The 24317-nt window shown below is 34.5% G+C and overlaps 2 protein-coding genes across 2 annotated transcripts in view; one reads left to right on the forward strand and one right to left on the reverse strand.

The window, feature by feature from the left end:
* The first annotated feature begins 341 nt into the window (after nt 1-341).
* Nucleotides 342-6860, forward strand: LOC131576185 (transthyretin-like). The gene is made up of 4 exons (XM_058832591.1): nt 342-501; nt 2218-2348; nt 4665-4800; nt 6539-6860. The coding sequence occupies exons 1-4, from the start codon at nt 433-435 to the stop codon at nt 6644-6646; spliced, it is 444 nt and encodes a 147-aa protein (XP_058688574.1). The 5' UTR covers nt 342-432; the 3' UTR covers nt 6647-6860.
* Nucleotides 6861-7782: 922 nt separating this feature from the next.
* B4GALT6 (beta-1,4-galactosyltransferase 6) overlaps nt 7783-24317 on the reverse strand; it is a 30735-nt gene continuing 14200 nt past the window's right edge. The window contains exons 2-9 of the mRNA XM_058832590.1: nt 22376-22492; nt 21946-22059; nt 17616-17740; nt 17006-17122; nt 15950-16137; nt 13675-13797; nt 12765-12866; nt 7783-11473 (exon numbers count right to left, since the gene is read on the reverse strand). Coding sequence (XP_058688573.1) covers nt 11326-11473; nt 12765-12866; nt 13675-13797; nt 15950-16137; nt 17006-17122; nt 17616-17740; nt 21946-22059; nt 22376-22492 — 1034 coding nt within the window. The 3' untranslated portion in view covers nt 7783-11325. The remainder of the gene's footprint in view (nt 11474-12764; nt 12867-13674; nt 13798-15949; nt 16138-17005; nt 17123-17615; nt 17741-21945; nt 22060-22375; nt 22493-24317) is intronic.

The raw sequence follows: 24317 nt of genomic DNA on the forward strand, positions 1-24317 counted from the left end.
CAATTAAACCAAGCCATAACCACAGAGAATTTCACACTGAAATTGCTGAGTTGACATAAAATTTGTATTTCTCTCAGTTATGAGGTCAATGCAGCATTATTCCTCAATTAAAAAAGAAAAAAGAAAAATAAAACAGAATAGATATTTCTTCCAAGAAAACTGGGACAGTAGTTGAACTAGGCCATGCTCACAGTATTTTCACAGACAAGGATATTAAAGACTTATTTTCACAAACAAGGTTCATGGGTTCATGGGTTGTATGGGTTACTTATTTTCTCATTATTTACTAAGTAAATAGTATGAATCTATGTGTTGAAAGTCATAGGCGTTTTCTGATAAGTAGCTTTGAGACCATTTGAGAGGCCTTGATATAAAAATCACAGCTCCCACCTGTTTCTGCTTGCTGACAGAAACTTCCTAGTGGTAGGCAAAATGGCTTTTCATTCTGTATTTCTGGTTTTCTTAGCTGGCCTGGCACTTTGCTCTGAAGCTGCACCATCGGTAAGTGTCTCAGGACTGAAGTCCTTCTACTGATGTAACCCCAATATTTTTATTTTATTATTTTTTAATTAATGTAAGGAAAAAAATCCATTTTATTATTATTATTATTTTGATTTTACAGTATGTACTGACTGTAGTTCTCTGGGGCTGCTCTTTTCTGGTCTTTCTTTCTCCTTCTCTAGTGATTAGTGAGAAGACTTTATGGGTAGAGGAGTAGCACTTGTCATTAGACATAGCAACAATACGAAAAGCAACGCAAAACAAGAAAGGGAAAACTATCATACTCACTAGACAAAAACCCTTGAGCATTCATAACATAGTGAACAAGCTGTGTCAGGAGGAATTTCATCTCCTGTTGCAAAATCCATGCTGGAGAAAGGCCTTCTTTAGACTTCTGCCTTACTGCTCTACCCACTACAGCTTAATCCCATGTAAGTAAAGATCAGAGCTTAAGTCAGGATTCTTCTTCCAGCGGGCTCATTTATCCCAGGAAAGCAAGCTAAAGACTGAGATGCTTCAGCCTGAAATTCTCCTACAAAAGCCTTCTCTCTCTCTCCTCAACTACTCATTTTTCCTCTCAACTGTGATCTTTGGGAAAATAATACCTGATTAACATTGTTGACGAATTAGACTTTCCTTGAGCTCCCAGGCTGTAAAAGTCAGGAAAATCAGTGGTGGCAGTGCAGCCCTTCTTACTGAAGCCTCATGAGTAACACCAGTGAGGAGTCCCTGCATTCCAGGAAGGGAGCATGAGGAATCTGGGCATACAGGCAGGATAGATTGATGCTGATATATTGGTATGGTGCTAGACAGGGTTCCTGGCCCATGAAACGTCCCAGACTGTAAGAGGGAATGAAAGAGAGGGCTCTTAATTTTTAACTAGCTACATCACAATTCATTTTACAATGATTAAATGGATATCAGCAACTGCTATTTTGAGATCATCCCTGCTTAGCACCTTCTACAAAGCTCTATTTTCTCACTATTCATCTGCAGAATTGGGTAAGCTCGAAGCCTTGATTCACCTCTATTTTTGAAAAGGTAAAACATCAGGCCATAACCACTACTTGTGATGAATATGTTGGGATGGAACTATAGCCATCCTGTATTTGAAGGAAGGATTTTCTCTCCTGTCCTTGTGTAGCTGCCAGGGCTGACAAAGCTGATTCAACATGCGGTTAGGAGAGAGTCTGTATGTGGTGCTTAACACGTTTACAGCAGAACTGTAACTCTGTGGCAACAGAGATAACTCTATGGCAACAAGGTATCAGAGGCTCTCAAATCCAGAAAGATGCGCTCAAATTGCCAGACCAAAATACCAGGGAAGAGTTGGCAGATTTTTAAACATTCCTACTACCTTTGAGGATGTAATTATTTCCTGTTGAGGCCACAATTAGACAACAATGAAGTTACAACTTCATGCTGGAGATGATATGTAACTAAGCCATGCCAAAGAAAAAATAGAGGTGGTCTCACAGCTGCAGTGCCTCCCTGGTGTGCATGGCTACATGCCCAGCAGCTCCTGAAATCTTCCTTCCTGGCTCCACCATATCCAGCCCTGAGAATGCTTTGGATTATGTTTCCTCAGCACACAGAAATCTTCTCATGGAAAATATGGTCTCTACTCTAGATCTGAATAATAGTATTCCTTACTGTTTTATGATGCACCATCACCTACCCTTCTTGAAACATAAAAATTCTCTCTTCCTATTGCAGGACCCTCTTGATGCCAAGCATCCTCTTTCCGTAAAAGTTGTGGATTCAGTCCGAGGAAGTCCAGCTCCAAATGTTCCAGTTAAATTATACAAAGAAGCTGCAGATGGATCTTGGGAACTGTTAAATTCAAAGTAAGTCACACTAAACTAATGAGTGAAAAATGGGAAAGGCAATAGGAAGAGGCCAAATAGTTCAAAGATCAGTTCCACATTCTCTAAAGTGAGATGTCTGTTTTACTCAGAGGAAAGATAACATACAATTGAATTAACTTGCTGCAGACTGTCTTTTAAATGTACTACAGTTTAAACTACCAAAATGGTTTTATAATGCCTTATAATTCCTACGAACACAAGAAAGTGTTTTCAGCTATCCTTTAATTCAGTCATCACTTCTCTTTAATTTCATTGCAAAGGTCTATATTACTTTTAAGTACCCACCAATAAACTGCTGCATTGTTACCAGAAGAGTCAGACTCCTACATTTTGAATCCAAGACTCTGGTTGAGAACCAAACCCTTACTGGCCATTTTCCATCTTTCTAAATGGATTTTCATTCCTTACAACACCACAGTTTTAAAAAGAAACTGTTTTGAACATATACCACATTGTATTTGATAGCCTTCTTTACTTCTAGATAAATGACTTAGCCAAAAGGAGAAAATTTGGGGATAAATCTTTCTCACCTTCTCTCCCACAGAGAAGCAATAACATCTCAAATAACAGAAAAGAATCTCCAGATACATAAATTTTGCCATGACTTTTAAAAAACATAATTGTAGAATTTAAAAATGCAGATGACTTTTTTTTTTAATTGCCCTCTATTTTAGTATATATTAACACACAAAAAAAATATAAATAAATTTTTACTTATAGTCTGAAATTAAATTGGAAAAATTCTTAGGGGATACACAGAATGAGCATTCTTTATTCACCAAGCAATATTCCACTTCCACACTTAGCTGCTCATGATAGCTGCAAAGTCTTATCTGAGACCTTTCCAGGTATGCTAACAGTCTATTCCATCTTAAAAAAAATAGGGCTCTCAAGGGCCTAGCATAGCCCATAAAATTGAACAGTGAATTTCCAGACTCAGATGCATTTCTAGAAATTCCAGTAGAAGCTGTTCATATGGATCTTTGGTGTCACAGAGAAGTGGACTGGCACAAGGAACGCTCCTCTCATGTGTCCCTGAAAAATATAGGTACTGTGAAGGGCACACATACAGTGTGGGAAAAACAATCTATTCATGTTGTCCTACTTAAATTGACTCACACCCTCAAGTGACAAGACAATTTCACACATATCCCATCACTATTCTATTATCACACACTGTAAATGTGTGAAACTTTCCAGTAAAAGTGTTCAGCTCACTTATCTTCATTTCTGAGCTTAGAGACTCTATATAAAGATACTCATAACAGCTGGATGTTGACTGAAGTCTTAAAAACACATTTAACATTTGAAACAGAATTAGGGAAGCAAAAGTATTGCTAATACTAAATCAACCTCTCCCACCTTGATAATTTGTAAATAATTGAATGCTAACAAGAGGTCCCGTAACAAATATTCACAATCAAAGATGCATTTGGCATTATCTGAAAAAACTTATTAGAAAAGTGATCAGTTATTACTGGCAGCCCTGCTATTTGTGGATAACCTACCTAATAAAAAATTATTTTTGTTACAATTACTTTTTATTATTATTTATTACAAAGTTTATTTTACACAAAGGTGTTTCAAAAAAGGGACATCTGAGAGACAGCATTCAATATCGCTTCTGGGCCCCTAAATGGGTTGGTGTTCAAAGATGTATGGTTTCAGATCAGTACTAGGGCTTTATATAACACTGATAGTATCTTCAAATCAAACAAAACTGCCTGTTTGTTGAGGCCAATACAAACCACAAAGAATTCTATGAGGCTACACTGCTAGCTGACCTATGGTCACTTTAAATAGCAGATCTCAAATTTCTAATAGACAACTGTAAACAATATTTATACTGATGAAACAACTCAATATATTTAAATAGGAAAGAGAAACATGGAAAAACCAGGACAGTTTACCCTACTTAGTAGCACAGTGAGTGCATCATAGAGCTTCCACATTGCTTACAGCAGTGAAGTTTTCCCTCTGAGTGGGTTCATTTAATTAATTCCAGGAGTCTGCCAAGAGCCTATGAACAATAATGCCAGTTTTTGGCTCACCCCCAAACCATGCAGAGTAAGTGAGATGGCAGGCAGCCATCTGCTGTGGTCACTGTGGAAGTAGCAAATGCCAAGATAAGCTCTGAGGCATCCATAATACAGATGGATATAAGCCATTCCAGATCAATAGAAGTATTCATCCTATTACTTAAGCCACACATCACTCAAGTTCAATTGCTAAAAGCTGCATCTTTCTCAGGCTTTTAACCAAACTATAAAAGTGTGTTCTCCTACCATTACACAGACAAACCAATGAAAAAGGAGGCCTCCCAGAGCTTACAACTAGAGAACAATTTGTGGCAGGGTTATACAAGCTTGAGCTTGATACAGCCTCTTACTGGAAGAGTATGGGCTTGAATCCCTTCCACCACCATGCTGATGTGAGTATTCCTTTTTTCCTCTATTTCAGTTTCAAAGAATAAAGATACTTAATATGTGTAACTTCAGTTGCTAACTGCATATGTTGAACTTTCTTTTCACTTTAAAATATTTTCACATTAACACTTTAAGTACACAGTCTCAAAGCTTTGTAGCAACATAGTCATGACAGAACCTAGTTACTAGTTCCCCCATAAGTCTCAAAGCTCCTAGATGCAATATTTATGAGGAGGTTTTCCATCCTTCTACCTCTACTTAAGCCCATGATTGGTTTTGTGATTATTCAAAGTGTTTGAGGGACAATAAATGGAGTACTCTGTGAAGGCCCCTGGGAAAAGCATTTATCTGCCTTTCAGAGCAGGTATTTGTATGGCTACAGATGAAGTTCATATTTAGATTTTTAAAGACAACAAAATTATGTACTATGTTCTGGATGCTTGGAGCCCCAGTTTACAACAGAAAAAAAAAAAGGTACAACATGCCTCTTTATTTGCATGGAACAAATAAACTGGTTAGAGGAAGGTGTTCCAAAACAGGTACCAAGTAAGGCCTGATGAAGGATTTGGGACTCCTTGGGGACTGTCTCTGTCCCCTCAACAGCCTTAGTGCTTCCCTATGGCTTTTCAGTAACAGCGGTTCTATATTTGTTCTGTGTTTGTTAGACTGTGACAGATCTGCTCAGCTATTCCTTATCTCTGCAGAGAAAAGGTGGCAAACACCTGGATTAAATTTTCTGTCTTCCTGAAGCAAACGGAAGATGACATTCTTGTACTAGACAATAATGAAGGTTAATCCTGGATAGTCTTGCCTTCTGTGGGAACTGAAAAAAGAAAGGGAAGATGAAAGATTTAAAGCATGCAAGTAAATTGATTGTATATCAAGATAATGGTTGACTGTAAATTAATTTAATCTACAGTGCAAGAGCCTTCTTTCTTAAAAATAAGCCTCAGTAGGGAACATAATTTGCTCAGTTCACTGATTTTTTCATATGCATCTTTTTTATTAAGATTAAAAGGAGCACAAGCTGTGCATCACGGAATGCTATTAAACTGTCTATTTTAAAAGCTGACACCTCTCATCTCACAACACAAAATAATGTAATATGTGGAGTGAGAAATCAAAGGACAGGATGTGCTGGTCAGGGAGATGTTAATAGGGCTGTGGTAAATCATTCATATATAAGGTTATTATCATACTGTGGCCAGCTTCTCTAACTACTAGATTTTAAAGCAGAACTAAAGAAACTCATTGTTTCATACTCTGGCCTAATGATAGCTAGTGTAGCACTGTCTAATTCTGTTCCTTGAAGTACAGAACATGTTAAGAGCAACAAAAGCACTCCAGCACTTGAAAGAATGGACAAATGGGCTAGCTGGTTTTGGTTCTTTGGTGTTTTCTTTTGTTTGTTTGGTTTGGTTTTTAACAAAGAAAATCAATGGGGTTCATAGTAAACCTTCATAAGGAAGCAATAAGGAAAAAAATCTTGTTGCTATTTATGAGTACCAACAAGGAAATGCCAATTTGGGTAATAAATAAATTCTTAAATTGTGATATTTATACTTTTAACAAAGGATATTTAACCAGTGGAAAAACTGTGTGTTGCGGGCAGTCACAGTTCAGAGTGAGAATATTTCTGAAGTTTCATGTGAAGTTGCATACAATGATCGCAATGGTTCTATCTAGGCTTTTATCTAGAGATCACTTCTCATTTTGTCTCGCATTTGGTTTTTCTTTTTCCAGGTGGTGTTTACAGCCAACGATGCTGGTAATCGGCATTACAAGATTGCTGTTGTCCTTAGTCCCTTCTCTTACTCAACTACAGCAGTAGTTAGTGACCCAGTGGAATAGAAGCTGACATTAAGCATGAAAATTCAGTTGTGTAAATTAAAATTTCCAGAAATTATAAGAACTTGGTATCTGACTGTATCAACAGCTTTAGATTTCATAGTAAAACACCAACAGTAAGTTTTTTATTCACTTTGTTTACCTTAGGAAGAAAGTGTATTGACTTTGTTTCCAAATACTCTTCTAAATAAAAGCATTCTGCATTTCTGTATTGCCAGTATTGCCCTTCAGAGCAGAAGTTTAGGATTTGAAAAAAACACATTAACATTATGAGAAAATTTATTGAAATTCCATTATGGGGACTCTGAGAATAAACCACTTTCATGAAGCTTTTAAACTAAATTTCTTCTTGCAAAGGAGTTGAACAAAACACATCTGTGAAAGGCATCTCATGAAAAGTAAGCAGACAGAAAATACAAACCACCACTACCATCTCCTATGTTTTATTAATGAAGCTCACAACAGATGAAGTCACATGGGATTACTTCCTCAGGGCCCCACACAATTATCAGATAAACTCACCTCTCAATTCTGATTTTGGAGACATAGAAGTAAAAGCAGGTAAAGGTGACAGTGTGGTAGAACAGCATTTAAAGATGCTAAGCAGGCTACACATAGTTAAAATGCCTTCTTTCCTGTTTTCCAATATATCATAACTGGCAACATTTTCAAGGACAGACCAGAAGCCTGTGTTTCAGAAAAGTATATTGCTCAAACATGCCTGAAGAAGCTCATTCATGTATTTGCAGAAAATTCTGCAAATATTGTCCCCAGTTGAAGTACTCTCCAGAATTACTTGCATACCTCAAACCATCAGACACTTTCATAATAGCGGTAAAACGCAATTAAAAATAAGGATAACTGATGAATCCTGAGAAAATGAGTTTCCTATTTAATGCCAGGAGAAATTTGGATGAATCCTATTGCCATTCTAGTAATCCCTATATAGGGAAAAACCATTAGGAGATTCAACAGAATAGTAAGCCTATCTTGGAAAAGTATGCAAAAAGGTTGAGTCACTTGAGCCTAATAAAACCAAAAGCTGAAAGCCTATAAATACAAAGAAAGGGAAAATGCCCTTCAAGCCTAAGGCTTGATCCCATCACAGCCTAACCTGATGTATTTGGACAGGTGTGTCCTTTCTTTTTGCTATTACTTTGGGGAACTGGACGCTAGAAAAATGAGCATTTTATCTAGAAACAAAACACAAATATGATATCTTTTCCACAGAATCTCAGAATAAACAAACCAACACAATCTTTAGAACATTATATTTCATAAAAGACAATGATAAAAAAGTACAAACATTTTCATGAACAACAAAAAACCCAAAACTATGATAGTACACAGGAAATTCCCAGCATTTGTTTCAGTGCATTTTTTCATTAAGCCTATCTTACATACCTCTACAAATAAAATAATCTTAAGTACACTTCCGCTTGCTGATATGCAATGGATCCTTTTAATTTTTTTAAACAGCTGGCTCATTAGTAACCCACTACAACAATTAGTAAACATAACAATAGAAAAATAGAGTGGCAAGATCCAAGAAAAAGGACATTTTGCACTTGCTTTTCAATACACTGCCTATTTGCAAAATGGACTTTATATTTTATATTCTCCTACTTAAATCTGAAATAGAGAAAAGGGGCTTGAGAGTATCTTAGCACATTAACCAGATTCTACTCTTACTATTTCTGTAATGTTTTTACTTGCTAATTTGCAAGACCTTCAGAATCTTGTAAAATACTCCCTTCTTCTCACTCCATGTTCACTCCTTGAAGACATCCCTCATTTGCCTTGTCAGCAATGCAAAAGCCAATGTGATTGGCTTCTCTCTACATTTTACAAGAACCATGAAATTATCAAAAGGAATGTGCACAACTCTTAGTTCTGCATCATATTTATTGTGTTTGAAGGCACTGTCTATGTTAAAATTCACTACAGAAAAGTACTGAGTTCAAGCAGGTAGTATACAAACACTAGTTTGATGTAATTTAAGATGGCAACTTCTAAAACTTCCAAACAAAGTGATAAAAGGTATTTAGAGAAGAGTGTTGGTCAGCAATTCAGAATTTAACATCCATCATTTTGGGGCACCAAAATGTAAACTTTTTAAGAACTCAGCTATATGTCACAATCCATTCACAGACTGGTATAAATCACGTTTTTCTGGGACCATACATGATCAATCACTTAAAGCTGTAAAGTTATATTAGTTCAGCCACAGCATAGGTGTAATATAGTATGCATATATGTAAGTATATATACATATATATGCATTAGATTTTTTTTTAATTGCACATATATTTCACAGAATGCCTAAGTAATTGGCACAAAAGCATGCTTCAGAAAACAGTACAGACCTACAGTACCAAAAGATGTTTCATGATTGTAGGTGTGAAATTGTAGGTGAACCTGTACTGAAAACCAGAAATCACTTCAAAATTACATGAGGGATTTAAAAATGTATTCAACTGTTCTTAAAGAACTGTATTATAGCCTGCTATGAAATAAGACTAATTTTATTTTGAAGATATAATTGTTCATACAGTGTATTATCTCTGCTTTCTCCATATGCTTCAGAATGTTCTGTACACCCAGTTAAAGAAAAATCTATCAGGAGGTGAGCAAACCACTTATGCATGCTTTTGAAGGATGTTTTCTTCACTTTATGCTTTTACTTATTTTCAGTGTATTACATTGTTCCTAAAGCATGTTAGATTAACTGGTAGATATTAAGGTAATTCTAGTATGGTATAAACTATCCCTTATAATTGTTCGCAACTACTAAATTAAATTATAATATTTCTACTAAATATTTGGGATGCTTACAGCCAAGCTCATAACATTACTGAAGGATGGCTAAGGGCAGAATTTGCTGCTGGGATGCCAAAGAAATAAAAGGTGTTTATGGCAAACAAACTTAAAATATACAAAGCGCTACACCATTTGTGGCAGCAATTCAGGAAACCAACATATAGTAATGACTTAAAGTTAGAATTCTTTTTCAACACTCTTACAGAACACTCTATGGATAAACAATCCTTATTATATATACTGCTTTCCATTCTTTATGGGAGCAGAAGTCAGTCTTTGGTTCCTAAAGAGTTGAGTAACTGTGACAAACAAAACAATTTAGCATATCTTGGTCACTATATTTGCATTAACATAGAAAATAAATGACCTGGTCCTTTTCCTTTGTATTAACAAGGGATGTAAAAAAATATTAGGAAAGATAATAATGCTTAGCAGTGGGATACTTTTAGGTAGCATAACATTGCAAGCAAAGAGAAAATAAGATAAGGAAAGAGGCTAGTTATTCATACATTTAACACCACAAAAATAGAGAGACAGGACCAATCCTTAGTGGGACTGTGCAACCTCAATCTCATTGACAGTCATCGACTTGAGGATCCTCAGTGCATCATAGAAGCACTCAGCACTCTACCAGAATAGGCCCTTAAATAGCTATATTGAATAATATATTATGAGTGGAATTTTAAAAAGCACTTGGGAATGGCCTGCTTTCTGTTCTGCTTATGTCATCACCATCCTCATCAGCAGAACAATGCAGCCAACACCGTGCTTCTGAAAATCCCACTCTGCAAGCATTTGAACTATTAGAACTATGTTTTATTATTCTCTTAAAAATCTAACTTTAATATTCTTCCAATGAAGACACATTTTTGGCTCTTCTGATTTTGGAGGAAAAAAAGTGCTGTTTACTAGAATTTAAAAAAAAATAAAAACAAAAAACCAATACCAAAGTACTGTACGCACCCAGACACATCGTTTTAGGCATTAAAATCCCTGACATTGACACTAGTGGCACACTTGGAAACAGTTAAGAGTTCCTGTAGATCATAATATGCAACAACTGCAAGATTTTTTGTAATACACATGCAATATGCATATAAATACAATTCAGATGGCAGGCAGGGTATCATACAATTTTGCTGGCAATAAATAAAATTAAAAGCTTTCTTTCTAGCAGGTTCATATAAGAAATTGATTTTTCTATATAGATATGCAGGAGGCCTAGAGCTCAAAACTAGTATAACAGTTTACAGTCATAGCTGGCCAAAAATTAATATTTCCTTCATTTCACATAAGGTATAACCTTTTATAAGCATACTTACATTTTACACTTGTTCTTTCATGCTAATAAAAACATTCCTATAGAATTCAAATGAGAACACACTCAAATACATACCGAAGCATAAAATATTGAACAACTGAAAAGCAATGTACACACATTAATTTACATCACATATTTACAAAACACATTTTAAAAAGAAACAAAAGCATTCATTTAAATACGAGGAGGGGCAGTTTAGTATAAAAAATTCCTGGAAGAGGCCTGTCCTTACTTCCAGAGAAGCTACAAGTCTGTTTTCTGCAGTTTGTTTAGTTGAATAGTTAAGATACAGAGTGTGAAGAATGAAGGCTTGAACAGTAGTCTCATGCTGTAAACATCTGAGTGGTAGCTGCTGGCTTTTCTTTCAGGACAAAATGCATGGTACATACAATCACTTCTCATCCCAAATATGCATCATCAGTTGGTCAAAAAACTAATTTTAAGCTGCTGTTTGTTGGTTTTGCTTTGTTTTACAGTGTTTATCAGTAGCTTCCAGTGTTAAAAGTTTATTCTGGTAGGATATCTTGCCACTCCACTTCCATCAATAGTCTCTAACAGGAGCAAGTTCTGGTATGAGATTAACAGTTATATTTTTATACAATCTACTGACAATTATTTTAGGAGTATATACTAAATTGTTCAACCCATCAATGTACTGACGTTCTCTGGAATACCTCAGAAGTTTGTATCTGCAGAAGGAGTTGGAAGAAGAAAGTTGAGAAAGATTTGCAAGAAACAATTCAGTTGATGTTAGACATGATACTGTGACAGTCATTTGATTTTGAAGTATACCTTAAATTCTAAAATTACTCTTCAGACCTTTGAAATTACCAAATAACCTACCTTAGGTTTAAAAGCAAATTTTTAAAGAATTTTAATACTGTTAGATTTTATGGCCACAAATACAAGTTAACATTAAGACTAAATAACTTAGGAGGCATTCAATATGCAAACTTTTTGTGGTCCCAAACTAAATAGCTTTTTTTAAATTATTCCATTTCTTCTTGTTGTTTTGCTATAAAATTCACGTAAGGAGTTTAGGAAAGATTTAGGAATCTTCACTATTCTTCATTATAATTTTGAATGTCTGAAATTATTTTCATTTCACTCTTGATACTCCTGCATTTGCAAACATCTAAATTTGAGGTGATTAAAAAAAAGTTCCCCTCCCCCAGATTACCCATATATACATTTTAGTTTCCTATAACATATTTACTCATTTCTACTGCACATGTCTATAATTTTATTCATAATTCAAACCTATGAATAAAAGAGAAAAAATATGTTCCCAGAAAAAGATTGATTTTTGATTGATGACATTGATGACATTGATGACAGAACTGAGCAGCATTTCTAGTTACCTGCAAACACATATCATAAACATATTCAAAATAGAATCATAAAATTCTATTCCATTCCAGGAATAGAAACCAGAATGGTTCTGGCTTCCCTTCCATTCCAGGGAAGCCAGAACCAGTTGGCCAGTTTAAGTGTTTTGTATCTTTGAGCAAAAGAAAGGAACCTCAAAAGAAAAGGTTTAAATCAATGTATGTAGGAAATGAGAAGACCTGAATCTCAGAAAAGAATTAAATATGAGGAAAGAAACCAATCCTTGAGGAGTTTTTAAGTCAGTTTTCATGCAGGAGTCCTTTGCCCTAGCTGCACTGCTTCCTTTTTGCAAAATATCCAGAATAGCCAACTAATGGAGCCCTGCCAGCACTAAAGCCCAAACTATTATGGCATAACATTATGGATCAAAGGTTATGATGAAAATATCTTCCGACACACAAATTTAGTCTCTCTCATGGTTAAATAAAAAAAAAATCTGAACAGCAAACATGTTTTTAAGAAAATACAAATTTTAGCACAAATGAGGAAATAGCACTGATAAGAACTGACCGCTTATTCATATGTGTAGATTCAAGGAAAAAATTTCACATCTTTAGGTGTAGTATTTGAATATTTCTCTGTTTGTCTTACCGTCCTAAAAACTGGACTTCACCTCTGTGATGGTGAGGAATGGATTTGTACTTCCCTAAATCACCCTCTGGTCTTGTTACATTGTATCCAGCATAGTGAACCCTGCAGTATAACACATAAACATTTGTAAAAACATCTTACAACTCACCACACAGGTTAAAGCAAAAGTGAAAAATACACATCAAATATTTTAAAGCTAAGTCTTTCTGTTCACTGGCATTCTCTTCCTAAAAAAACCAGCAAATGTCCAAACTCTAGTAAAAAAGCTAGCAAATCAAAGTGAATAATAGTAATAACAACAACAACAACAATAATAATAATAATTATTATTCAATATTTCCTGCTTGTTCCAGCATAAAAACATGAGAAAAAGCAAGAAAAAAAGTATGGAAACAAACTTGTCCTTTAAGAGGTATCTCTTTATAGATACACTCACACAGATGCTTTCAATAGCTCAGTTAGAACAGTTTAGACTCATTCACTGTGAGCAGTTGGTAATGTCATGAGTAGGGCTGTCCATTGTCCAGCCTGGGACTATCAATATATTCACAAATGAACCTCTCTCTCAAACACTGCCCCTAAGATATGAACCTCCTGCTTACACTACATGTCTGTGCCATAGTATTTCATAATGTTAGCAGTAAGAGTGATGCAATATGCTTAGTATGGCTACCTGTTGTTATATCTGTTGTTTTAAGACTTAGCTCTTAAAAACCTGCTAGTTGTCCCCAGGCCAAGAAAAAAACAACATCATACTTATCCTTTCAAATTATATATTCTGATATTTCTGAAGCAAACTATGTAGAATTTGCCCATTTAAAACAAATTACAAAAAGGTAACAAGTAACAGAACAGAAAGCACCTAATTGGTCAAAAAGAGTGGATGGTACAGAAAGACCTAAGCACTCACCTGTTCCAAAGATCATCATCTTCTCCACCCCATCCCCAAAAGGCATTTGGAAAACCATTGATCTTCTTGAATTGTTCCACTGTCAGGCCACTTACACCACCAAAGAACTCATTGTATGGAAGGCTGGAAACAAAAGACAAATTCTATATTGTTAGCTGAACTGTGATAGGTAGCCCTTTCTTTGAATAACACCATTCCAAAAGATCAAGTGCCCCAAACTAAGGACATGATCAGAGGCTGAATGTATTCACTAAGGGAAACTGGTGCACAGATTGCCAGCATTAAGTAACGTACACCAAGTTGAACAAAAGGTTTGCAGTAGTGTCTGATTTGCATAAAAGGTGCTCTTAAAATGTAGCTCCAATTAGTATCACACATATGAAACAAAAGTCTACCAGGTATTTCAGATGGCTGATTCAGACCCATAGCTGAAGTGTTAAGTGAAGCCCTCAACTTATGTTGACATTGTTTGACTGAAAAAACCCTCTTTAATCAACTGAAAAATTGCAAATCAGTAATGCATCAATTAAATAATTTTAATTCATTATTATATTCTACAGAACTGTCAAAATTTGACAGAAATAGTTTAACAGTACATATTAAACAGTGAATGACATGCTGATTTTAAAAAAAAAAACAAACATTTTCCAGTTTTTAAGAGATAAACTTTTGAATCAAAAGGATTTAAGGGCTTTCCTGTCAGTAAGCAACAGTATTTGCTAACGCATATAATTAAGCAGTAAGCAGTTGGTCAACATGAACAGCCTATCTATAAAACATGTTTTGCCCCAGCCAATGCAATTTCCAGTCCTCCAAACACTCTGTTAATCAAAAAAAAAAATAAAAAATTAAACATTTAAGTATCTGTATTTACTTCCATCAACATTGACTTGCATCCTTAACCCAGAAGTTAAGCTACAGTAAAGTAGCTTTCTTTCAGAAGCAGCACACAGTCTCATAAAACAAAAGTCTCTTAGGAGACACTTCCAAATCTGGAACCTTCAAGGAGTTAAGACCATCCACAAAAAGATTTACCATTGCTTAGGACACAACTGCCACACTGAATAAGTCCAGAATGCAAGGGGAAAGAAAACAGAAATACACAATCATGTAATTTCTGATCTCTGTGGAAACACAGGATTCAACCAAATCTTAATAGCATGTGGAAAAGGTTGCAATATTATTTGCCTTCCAACATTTAACTGAAAGAGCAGGTGTTTTAACTCTCCTCCTCCGTCTCTCCCACATACATACCTCCAAAATAACCAAAAAAAAAAAAAAAACATTGCCAACCCAAAACCAACTGGAATATGACTGTTAGGCTTTTTGAGGTTTATTTATTTTTGTATTTTACAGATCTGTTTTGGGTTTTTTTTTATACAAAATGTATCAATTTACTTCTACAAAGTGTTTTATAATACATAAAAAAATAATGAAATCTCTTATCTATTCATAGGTGCTAATTTATTTATTTTAAAATATATGTGAAATGTTTAAACATTTAACTGCTGATTGGTTGACCACTTGAAGTCCAGACACAGAGCCATGTGTTTTGATCTGTTAATTTACCAGGTTGTTGAGTTGATTAATTTCACAAATAAAGTTCAGAATAGCAAATACATACATGTAGCAAACAATAAGCCACAGCTTTATGTGAAGTGATTCCAAGAATATCGTGAGATAGCAGAGTGTTAAGAAGCAAGATTAATGTAAACTGACAGAAGAGAAAGAGGTAAGAAAACTGCAGGTCCCACTACATTCACCAAATGTCAGTAGAGACTGAGAGACAATATGCAAAATGGTCTAGCAGGAAGAAAATCATAAGTTTAAAAAGCAGCATGAAACAAATAGAAATGTACATTTATGAGAAATTAATATGTGATATTTTCCTGCAGATTATCTGTTTTTATTCTGTAACATCCAGCGCAGGTGTTTATGTAGCCAGAAAACATTTCTAGTAAGTTAGGTAAGATTTTCTCCCTTGACATACAAAGCCCTTTTCTTTTTTTCGAGATCAACCTCATTGCAATAAGTTCAATATTGAAAATCATATAAAATAACTATAATATAAAATTAATATATTGTAATTAGTGACGCATCAAAAGTAGATACTAAAATTAAATCTCTTTTAGTAACTAAATATTCATTTCTCTAAATAGCATAGTAGGAGGCTGCTTTGTTGTTTTCACCTACTGTATATAGTGTCACAAAATTCATACACTTTTAAATATTTTGGGGTATTTAAGAAATAATGCAACTAAAACTATTTCCTTACATGTACATGTACTTGTCCAGCTTTGCTGCAAAATGGCGTGGCATTTCTCCACATCCATAGTAATTTCTGTCACTTTCAGGTAAGTGATCCACATCATGGAATATTATGCAGTCCCAGACAGCATCCTTCATTGCCTCTTTGAAGCCAACATTAAAGAGCATTGCACGATTAAAAGGTTGTGTACCTGTCTTCATACAGAAAACAAAGGAGACATTGTAAAAATCAAGAAGAGACAAAAAATTCAATACTATGAGAAAAACATACTCTAACACACACACACACACTAAAAAAACAATTGACAATGATGCCTCTTTTGACCTGCAGCTCATGGTGGGTTGGCTGCACCCCAGGATGGGGTTTGCCCTCCTGGCTGCCAGGACACACACCATTGGCTCCTGTGAGCCAGGGCTGAGCCTGGCTCCTGCTGCCAAACAGCAACCCCAGATCCCTTTGTGCAGGGCTGCTCTCCAGTCACTCCCACTTTACACTTGTGCCTGGCTTTACTCCATCCCAGGAGCAGAGTGGGACATTTTGACTTATTAAATCACATCCCCTTAATCACTGCCCAATGCTCCAATTCATCTAGAACCCTCTGCAAGTCATCCCATCCTTTAAAAGTCAACCACAGCCTCCCAGCTGGATCTCATCAGAAACTTGCTGATGGTGCATTCAGCTCCTGCATACACTGAACGTAAGGCCCTGGAACTGAGCCCTGAGGAACACTGCTGCTGACCTACTTTTTTGCTGTGAAAATTTATAATGACAATAGATTCTAAGAGGCCATCTTATCACCTAAAAAATATCAGTACAATATAAATATATATATCAATATATCAATATATCAATACAATATAAATACAATATATTTTAAGGAAAGTGTCACGTCTCTGGCCACTGCTTAAACTGGGGAATGGAGGTGAACTTTCCTGTTTCATTTAAAGGAGTAGAAGAGTGGAATAGCAATTTTAAAATTCTATATTCATCCAAATCTTGGTAAGATCCAAATCCCTTTTAGTAAGGAATCTTGAAAGTCACTTTTCAAGTAGATGCTGTTACCTGTTCAACAACATAGAAGGCAAATTCCAGCCGCTGCTTCTGCAACATAGGTATCAAATGGCGGAAAAAAATTGGAAGATGCTCGTGACGATTCCGAAAAGGAATAAGGATAGCCACCTTCAGAAAAAAAAAACAAAACTATTATATCAGCATTTTAAAATTTTAGTTTTTCAGTATAGATTAAGTTTCCTATGGCTTTTCAACTTTTACACTTAAATTGGCTCAGTGTTTTACATGTTGGTTCCCACTAGGAAAGTGTGCTAGAAATTTGCTCAAATAATTAAGAAAAAAATTTGAGTAAAACAAAAATAAGATTTTCCTTTTATGTTCACTTACTTCTAGTTATACTTCAAGCAACAGACACATAGGACAGATTTGCATCCATATAATGAAATGTTTAATAACTACAGCTAATGAACCCTTAAAAGTTCTTGATGATCCATTTCAAATTTTTCTCCTAGCTGAAGTTTCTTCCTGAGCACAGATGGCATACTACAAATACTATAATATACTACATATACAGCACCAAAAGACTGAGTGCTTGCAATGGTAAATTATTCCTTCATACCAACAAGAAAAAATAAACCAAACCAGAAAATCAGCATCTAACCTTCCATCGTGGCTTACAGTCATTTGGTTTCCAGTGTCCTCCTGGTTTAATGTCTAAATCTTTTGAAAACAGTTGTTGAATTTCATCAAAACTAATTTCACTCATATTGACATCAATAAGGCCTCCTAAAGAGAGGAAAAAAAGTTATATACTAATTTTAATTAAGACAATTGACCTAACACTACAAGGAATATCATGGACAAATGGCATCAGAAATTTGTAGCTACACTACCTACAACGAAATAAGAAACAATTTATACTATCGTCGTAATCTTTAATTCTTAAAGAATGAATTATTAGTGTTTCCAAGAACAAACATTCCTCCCATAAAACCCATAAACAAAATACTCATTTCAGAGGACACAGAACAAGGCAAATAATTTGAATTCTGCATCTTTTAGAGAAAATTTGGGTTGTCTTTCATTTCAAGTACCACTATTAACAATTCCACATCACCTGCACTACTGCACCTTTACTCAAATTCTGTGTGCCTTCCTGCTCCATTTCCACGTTAAAAGAAAATTAATCATCACTACACTCCACAAACTTCCTCAATTTAAATTTTAGATGATGTGCACATTTCACGTAGTCTTCATCCACTAATTCACCACTATTTGCTTCAAACCAATTCATAGCAATGGGCTGGATTTGAGAATTACCATTGGTAAAACTAATGACTCCAGTGGGAAAAGCATTTGCAAAAGGCATGAGAGTGAAATTCAGTAAGTTATTGAATAAAGACCACGATAAGATTTGAAAAAAATCAGATTAGTACCTACTATGAGAAAATATTAACTTAGTTGACAGTTGAAAGTTGTCAGTCATTCGTTTATGCTTGTGTAAAAACTGAAAATAATGATTCATAGTAAATACCCTCAAAAGCAATAGAAAGAATCAAGGAAATCTGGGGAGAAGTATGAATGAAGTATGAATGAATGTAACACTCATTAATTGGAAGCTCAAGTTTTTCTTCAGAAACTACTATACTCTAAATCATCAAATAAAAATCTTGCAAGAACTTTCTGACAAACACCATAAAATAGTCTTCATATTTTTGTCTAAAAAGTTTAGTATTTTGGTGAGGGTTGGTTTAAAGTCAGTAAAAATAAAAACACTCCCATTTTCTCCTATGTGTCCATACCCAAAAGATCCTCTTTGTGCCAAATAGATTGCTTGTGTCACCAAACTGACTAGTTATCTAAATCTTTTGAAAACGTTGAAATTTTTGGAACACACTAGCAATAACTATTGTTTTCAGAAGAAGGTAGAAGATACTGCAAGAGCTATTTTATTTGAGGTATAATTAAATATAGTACTACTTTCAAATGAAGAAGGTAACTATTTTTTTAATGTAAAATCATAGGTGAAAAATTATCAATAACAGTACATTATGAAGCTATTTCAAGAGATTCAAAGAAACCCATATTTATTTCATTATTTTATGAAAAAAGAAAACCCGGCAGTTGCTAAAAAACCTGTATAGATAGACACTTGGACAAGCTAGTCCTACAGAGATTTAAATAAAATTTTTTAAATAATTAAAAATTAAAATAACTATTTAAAAATAAGCTTAGATTATCATAATGGTTGTGGCTGAAACTCTTCAACAACCCAAAAAAGAAATCTTACGAAATATAGAGTCAAGGTCAATCAACAAAGGACCAGTAGATAAAAATGTACAAAATAAATTTTAAAAAACCTAAAAATTTAATTTAAAAAATCAATTTCAACTACCAAGAGACAGAAAAGCGACAATAGTCTTTCAGTTCAAATACAGAATCTAAAGAGAAAATAAAGATAAATAAAGGTCAATTACTACACCAGAAAGTGAAGGAAATAACATGTGATTCTGATAACTCAGTCCTCTGAGAAAAGTGCAGACGCAATCAGATGATTATACAGTTTAAATTAGAAGAAAACATTAAATGGTAGAATAGTATTTAGATAAAGCCTTTAGATAAAGGTGCTTCTAAGTCCATGGGACATGATGAAATTCCATCCAGAGTGTTTAAAAAACAGCAATAGTATTTCTATACTAATTATAGTATATAATTATACTGAATTGTAAGTATTGGTACTATCAAAAGTACACAGGAGATGAATGAATAGATATCAGCATTTTCTCCCTGTCACTGGGGGGGGGGGGGGGGGGCAGGAGAAGACATCTCTGTAAATAACTGTGCTTATTATTCACTAGTTCCATCAGTGTCTAGCAGGCTGCAATAAAACATATTTATACAATCCACAAGATAAGAAAGCTGAGAAAGCAAAAAAGATTTTGAAGAGGAAAATCATAAAAAAAATTAATTCAACAAATTACATACAGAAACCAATAAAGTAAAATTAATTTAAAATAATAAAGGATGGTATGTTACTGAAGGAAAAAATGAAGCATGCACAACATAACAAGCCATACCTGGCTGCATTATAGATATAGAATACATGAAGATAGTTTTACAGTTTATAATGGATTGCACATTAATATGATCCAATGCAATGCAATTGTACAAAAATAGAAAATCTCATCCTGGAATGTATTAACTGCTGCTATGTGAAAAAAAAAAGAGTTTTCCAAAACTAATTTGTTTTGTAGGCAGGATTTAAGCCAATTATGATGCTTTACAAAGAAATCAAATTAAAGACAGTCTATGATGCAAAAAATTCAAGAATGACAAGAGCTTTAGAAACTATGCAGTCTAGAAAGGCTGGAATTATCAGTTCATCTACAAAGGAAAAGACAGACAGATTCTGGTACTGCTTCTATCTTGAAGAAGAGGTGTTTTGCTTACGAATTACAACATCATTGCTCAACCAGTGGGTTATAACCTGTTATACTGAGTCACACAACAAAAGGCATTAGCTGTTCCTATTTTAAGAGCATATGGACTTGGGACCAAACATGATTTTACCATGCCCCTTTCATGATATAAATATGGCAAGTGGATGCAAAGAAGAAAAGTTGACTTCTATAATAACCTTGGACTAATTAAGCATGTCAGAGTATACACGACTCAACAGTCTTTCTTCCCTGGCTATTTCACACTTCCTACAACATTTCATTAGATTAAAAGATCTTCAGAGATGATTTAGATTATAAATAGAAAGAGAGATGATCATTAAAATGCCACACATGGAAACCAAAAAGGGAAACACGTATCCCTTTGTTGAAAAGCAACTTATCCAGTGAATAATTTTCTATTAAAATTATTATTTATTAAATTAAACAGGATAGAAGAAGTACAGAGCAATTACTAACAACAACAAAAATAATGGAAAAATGAGAGCAGCAACAAGGAGCTCTATAGAGAAATTACTAGTAGAATTATTTAGTTTTGAACTAATCTGGCAGAATTCCCACAGCCTGGTCCTTTAAAAGTGCCATTAAAAATACTAATTTATATGCATTTTTCAATCATCAAAAACATCACATCTTGTTTCTCTGATTATCCAGATTTGTCCTTTGGTGAACATTTTATGTTTCCAAATGTAGCTAAAACATTTTCTAATTAAATACTTCAGTTTTATTTCTTCAGCTGTTCAATACTATATAAAAATGTGATTTTGAAAGTCAAACCCTATGTCTGGAGGGAAAGAGGTTGAAATAAGGCTATTATCATACCATGGGCCTAATTACTACCAGGTTTAAGACAGTTTTCTATCTGATTTACTTTCATAAACAACAGCAACTGATCTATACTTTTGGCTCCATGTCTGTATATTTAAAACATAAAACATAAAGATTAGAATCTGACATTACTGAAAAGAAACACAGGTAACGTGCCCTGTTTCTGTTTTCTTCAACAGATAAGCTCAGCTGAGATTTAAAAAAAAGTTATAATGGAATCTGGATTATCCTAATAAAATCTACTCTTTTTCTTTGAATTAAAATTGATCAGAATTCAGTTCAGCTGCCAGCAACATTTTTTGGTATGGATCTGAACTGATGTATTAGATATTTAATTAATCGCTCATGCTGAATGACAGCTCACAGATAAAGTCAGGTGTCTAAAACACAAGAGATTAGAATTCTGGAATGCATCACAAATAACTTCAGAAACTATATGAAATTTTCTCTCTTGCAAATCAGTAGTTCAATTATTTGATTTTAAATTAGTAAAGGTGGTTAGAAAGACACCAAAACTTCAGAACACATTAGTTACAGTCAAATTTCTGCTAAGCATCATTGTGCATTATCAGATGAATTTTGTTCACTAGTTTCTGCTCTACACTTAAGGCTCCTTACAATTTTAATTTAAATAAAAATAACTGTGTCTTGTTTAAAATACAATTTAATTTACTAGATAAACATTAATATCAGTTTAAAACTTACTCATATAAGGCAGCTTCTCTGGACAAGGTTGGTAAGGAGAGTAGGTGAAGTTCTCTGGAAGATACATTGTTGTTTGAGCAACCCAGTCACTAGAATTGTTTCCTTCAGGATAATCTTAAAAAGAAGAATTGATTTTTGTAAAAACCTGTTATCCACTGAAATTCTACCATATCATCATGCCGGTGAGAGCATTAATTTTTGGTTAAAAAATTCCTAGAAGCATGATTAAAAATATAATTTTATTGCACTAGAGGAATTATAATTAAAAACAATTATCTTTGTTACAGCTAATACAAACCTTTCTTACTAAAGTGAACTGAAAAATAGTAATTATTTGACCTTGACTCCAATTTCAGAGAAGTAGGACTTGGGTCTAAGTTTTCATGATCGAGCTATGTCATTAGTGAAATTAAATAAGAAGTATTCTTACCTGTGCCGTTCAGTGTAGTATTTTTGTTAGTGTACAATCTTATCATGTGTCCTATTGTTTTCACATTTTCTCTCAACATTATACCACGAGCTTGCACCATAAAGAGATATGTGTTTGCTGATAAAACAAAAAGCAATTTTGAATTTGTATTAAAACTATGTATTTCCAAATTATTCTAACATACATCTATAATGTATTCAACATTTTTTACTGTGTCTGAAACCATGGTCAGTGAACAATAATTCTTTGAGATGAGGGTCCACACAGTGAAACCTAACAGCAACAATAGAAAATAATAAAATGGATTCATAACCATGGCTCTGTTCAAACCCAAAACCAACAGACTGTCAATAAACATTTTATATGATACTTTCATTTCTCTTTAACTTACAAAAAGCAGCCAAGAGTGACAAGAAAATTTAATTTACCAATAAAAACATTTTCATATGTAGATACATGTCTCACATATAGATCTACAAAAAATATCATTGAAATATAGGACAAAGAAAAAAGCCTAGAAAATCTTTAAGTCCCATATAATGGTCTCTTTTTTTACTCCGTAGTTAACACAATTTCCAGTCAAAATGTACTGTTATTCATTCACTCCAAACAGCTGCTTTGTTATACAACTGTTACAAATCTCTGCCAATCTCAAAGTATTAATGTTTTATAATTATACATGAAATATTTATTATAAGCATCAAGGGTGAGTAAATCAACATTCTGAGTAATTAAGTGATTCACTAACAACAACAGCATGAAATATTCTTCTGTCTCAATCTTGCACCCAAAACCCCAAATACGATCTCAAGACATTTCTTTGTATTCAACAGAAGTAAGTAAGGTAGAAATGAAACTGCATTTATATCTGAGTGAGCAAATGTCTACCCAGAATTCAAAGAGCTAAAAAAATATTGCAAAGGGAAGGAGAAATTTCCTTTACAGGAGTTAGCAAAGAGGGTCAAAGGGATCATCTGTCACTTCACCTACATTAAGCACCCTGTTGTGGGGGATTTGGCTCCCTGTAACTAGCAACCACCCTATCAACAAAAAAAAGTGCTCTGCATCTTTGGGGGAAAGAACTAAACATACCAGGGATTAAAAATAAATAAAGAGATTAAAGAAAAGTTGGAAAATTATCTCAGGAACTCCATCAGATGACCCAGCACCAATGCCATACACAACTAACTCCAGATCAACCAGTAACTTCTTATAGCCCAAGGCAGAGTCTGGAGCTACAGACAACTGTGTGCAAGGGACTGGGGGCACATCCAGAGAAGAAAACACAGTGATTAATTCCACCACATTAGCAAACAATATTACCAACACCTACAGAGATAAAAACATCAGCACTGTCCTTCAAGGAACAGTATTTCAAAGCCCTACAATAATGTCTTTATTTTTAAATGAATGAATGGGGGCATTGTCCCAGCTTTCAAAGAACTCTTTATTAAAACAAGGAATATTAACAGCTAAAAGAGAGGCTCTTAACCTGTCAGGTGCCGTGCATGGCATGTAATTCTCAAACCCTTGGCCAGCATGACTAGCTGTGTTTGTCAACAAGAGTTTACATGAGTGTGAAGTTACTCAGCTGCTACCATCCTGAAGTCATCTCAGCACCTTCTGGCCACCAAAACAGAAGCCAAGCAAAACAAAAAAGCTACAACCTTGGCCTGACAACAGGTAGGAAATCACAGAAGAAAAATTCTTACCAGGATTCAAGACAACAGATAACAATCAGATTTCCTAAAACAAAAATTACACAAAAACTTCTCAGAAATTTAAACCAATTCTCGTAAAGTTCCAAATATTTAATTCCATTTGTAGTTTTCCATTCAAATACTGGAATTTTTAGGGTGTCTCTACCAAGCATTTCAAGGATTTTGTACAATCTCTGAATTCCTATATGATGTTACCTATTCAAGAAACCTCCTCCTTTAGG

The sequence above is a fragment of the Poecile atricapillus genome, chromosome 2 (genome assembly GCF_030490865.1).
Source record: "Poecile atricapillus isolate bPoeAtr1 chromosome 2, bPoeAtr1.hap1, whole genome shotgun sequence".
NCBI lineage: Eukaryota > Metazoa > Chordata > Aves > Passeriformes > Paridae > Poecile > Poecile atricapillus.

Excerpts from the sequence above, each read along its gene's own strand:
- LOC131576185 (XM_058832591.1), top strand. The coding sequence starts at position 433 with ATGGCTTTTCATTCTGTATTTCTGGTTTTCTTAGCTGGCCTGGCACTT. Across the intron at positions 2,349-4,664 it reads TGGGAACTGTTAAATTCAAA|ACAAACCAATGAAAAAGGAG; the intron begins GTAAGTCACACT and ends ACCATTACACAG. Across the intron at positions 4,801-6,538 it reads CCTTCCACCACCATGCTGAT|GTGGTGTTTACAGCCAACGA; the intron begins GTGAGTATTCCT and ends TTCTTTTTCCAG.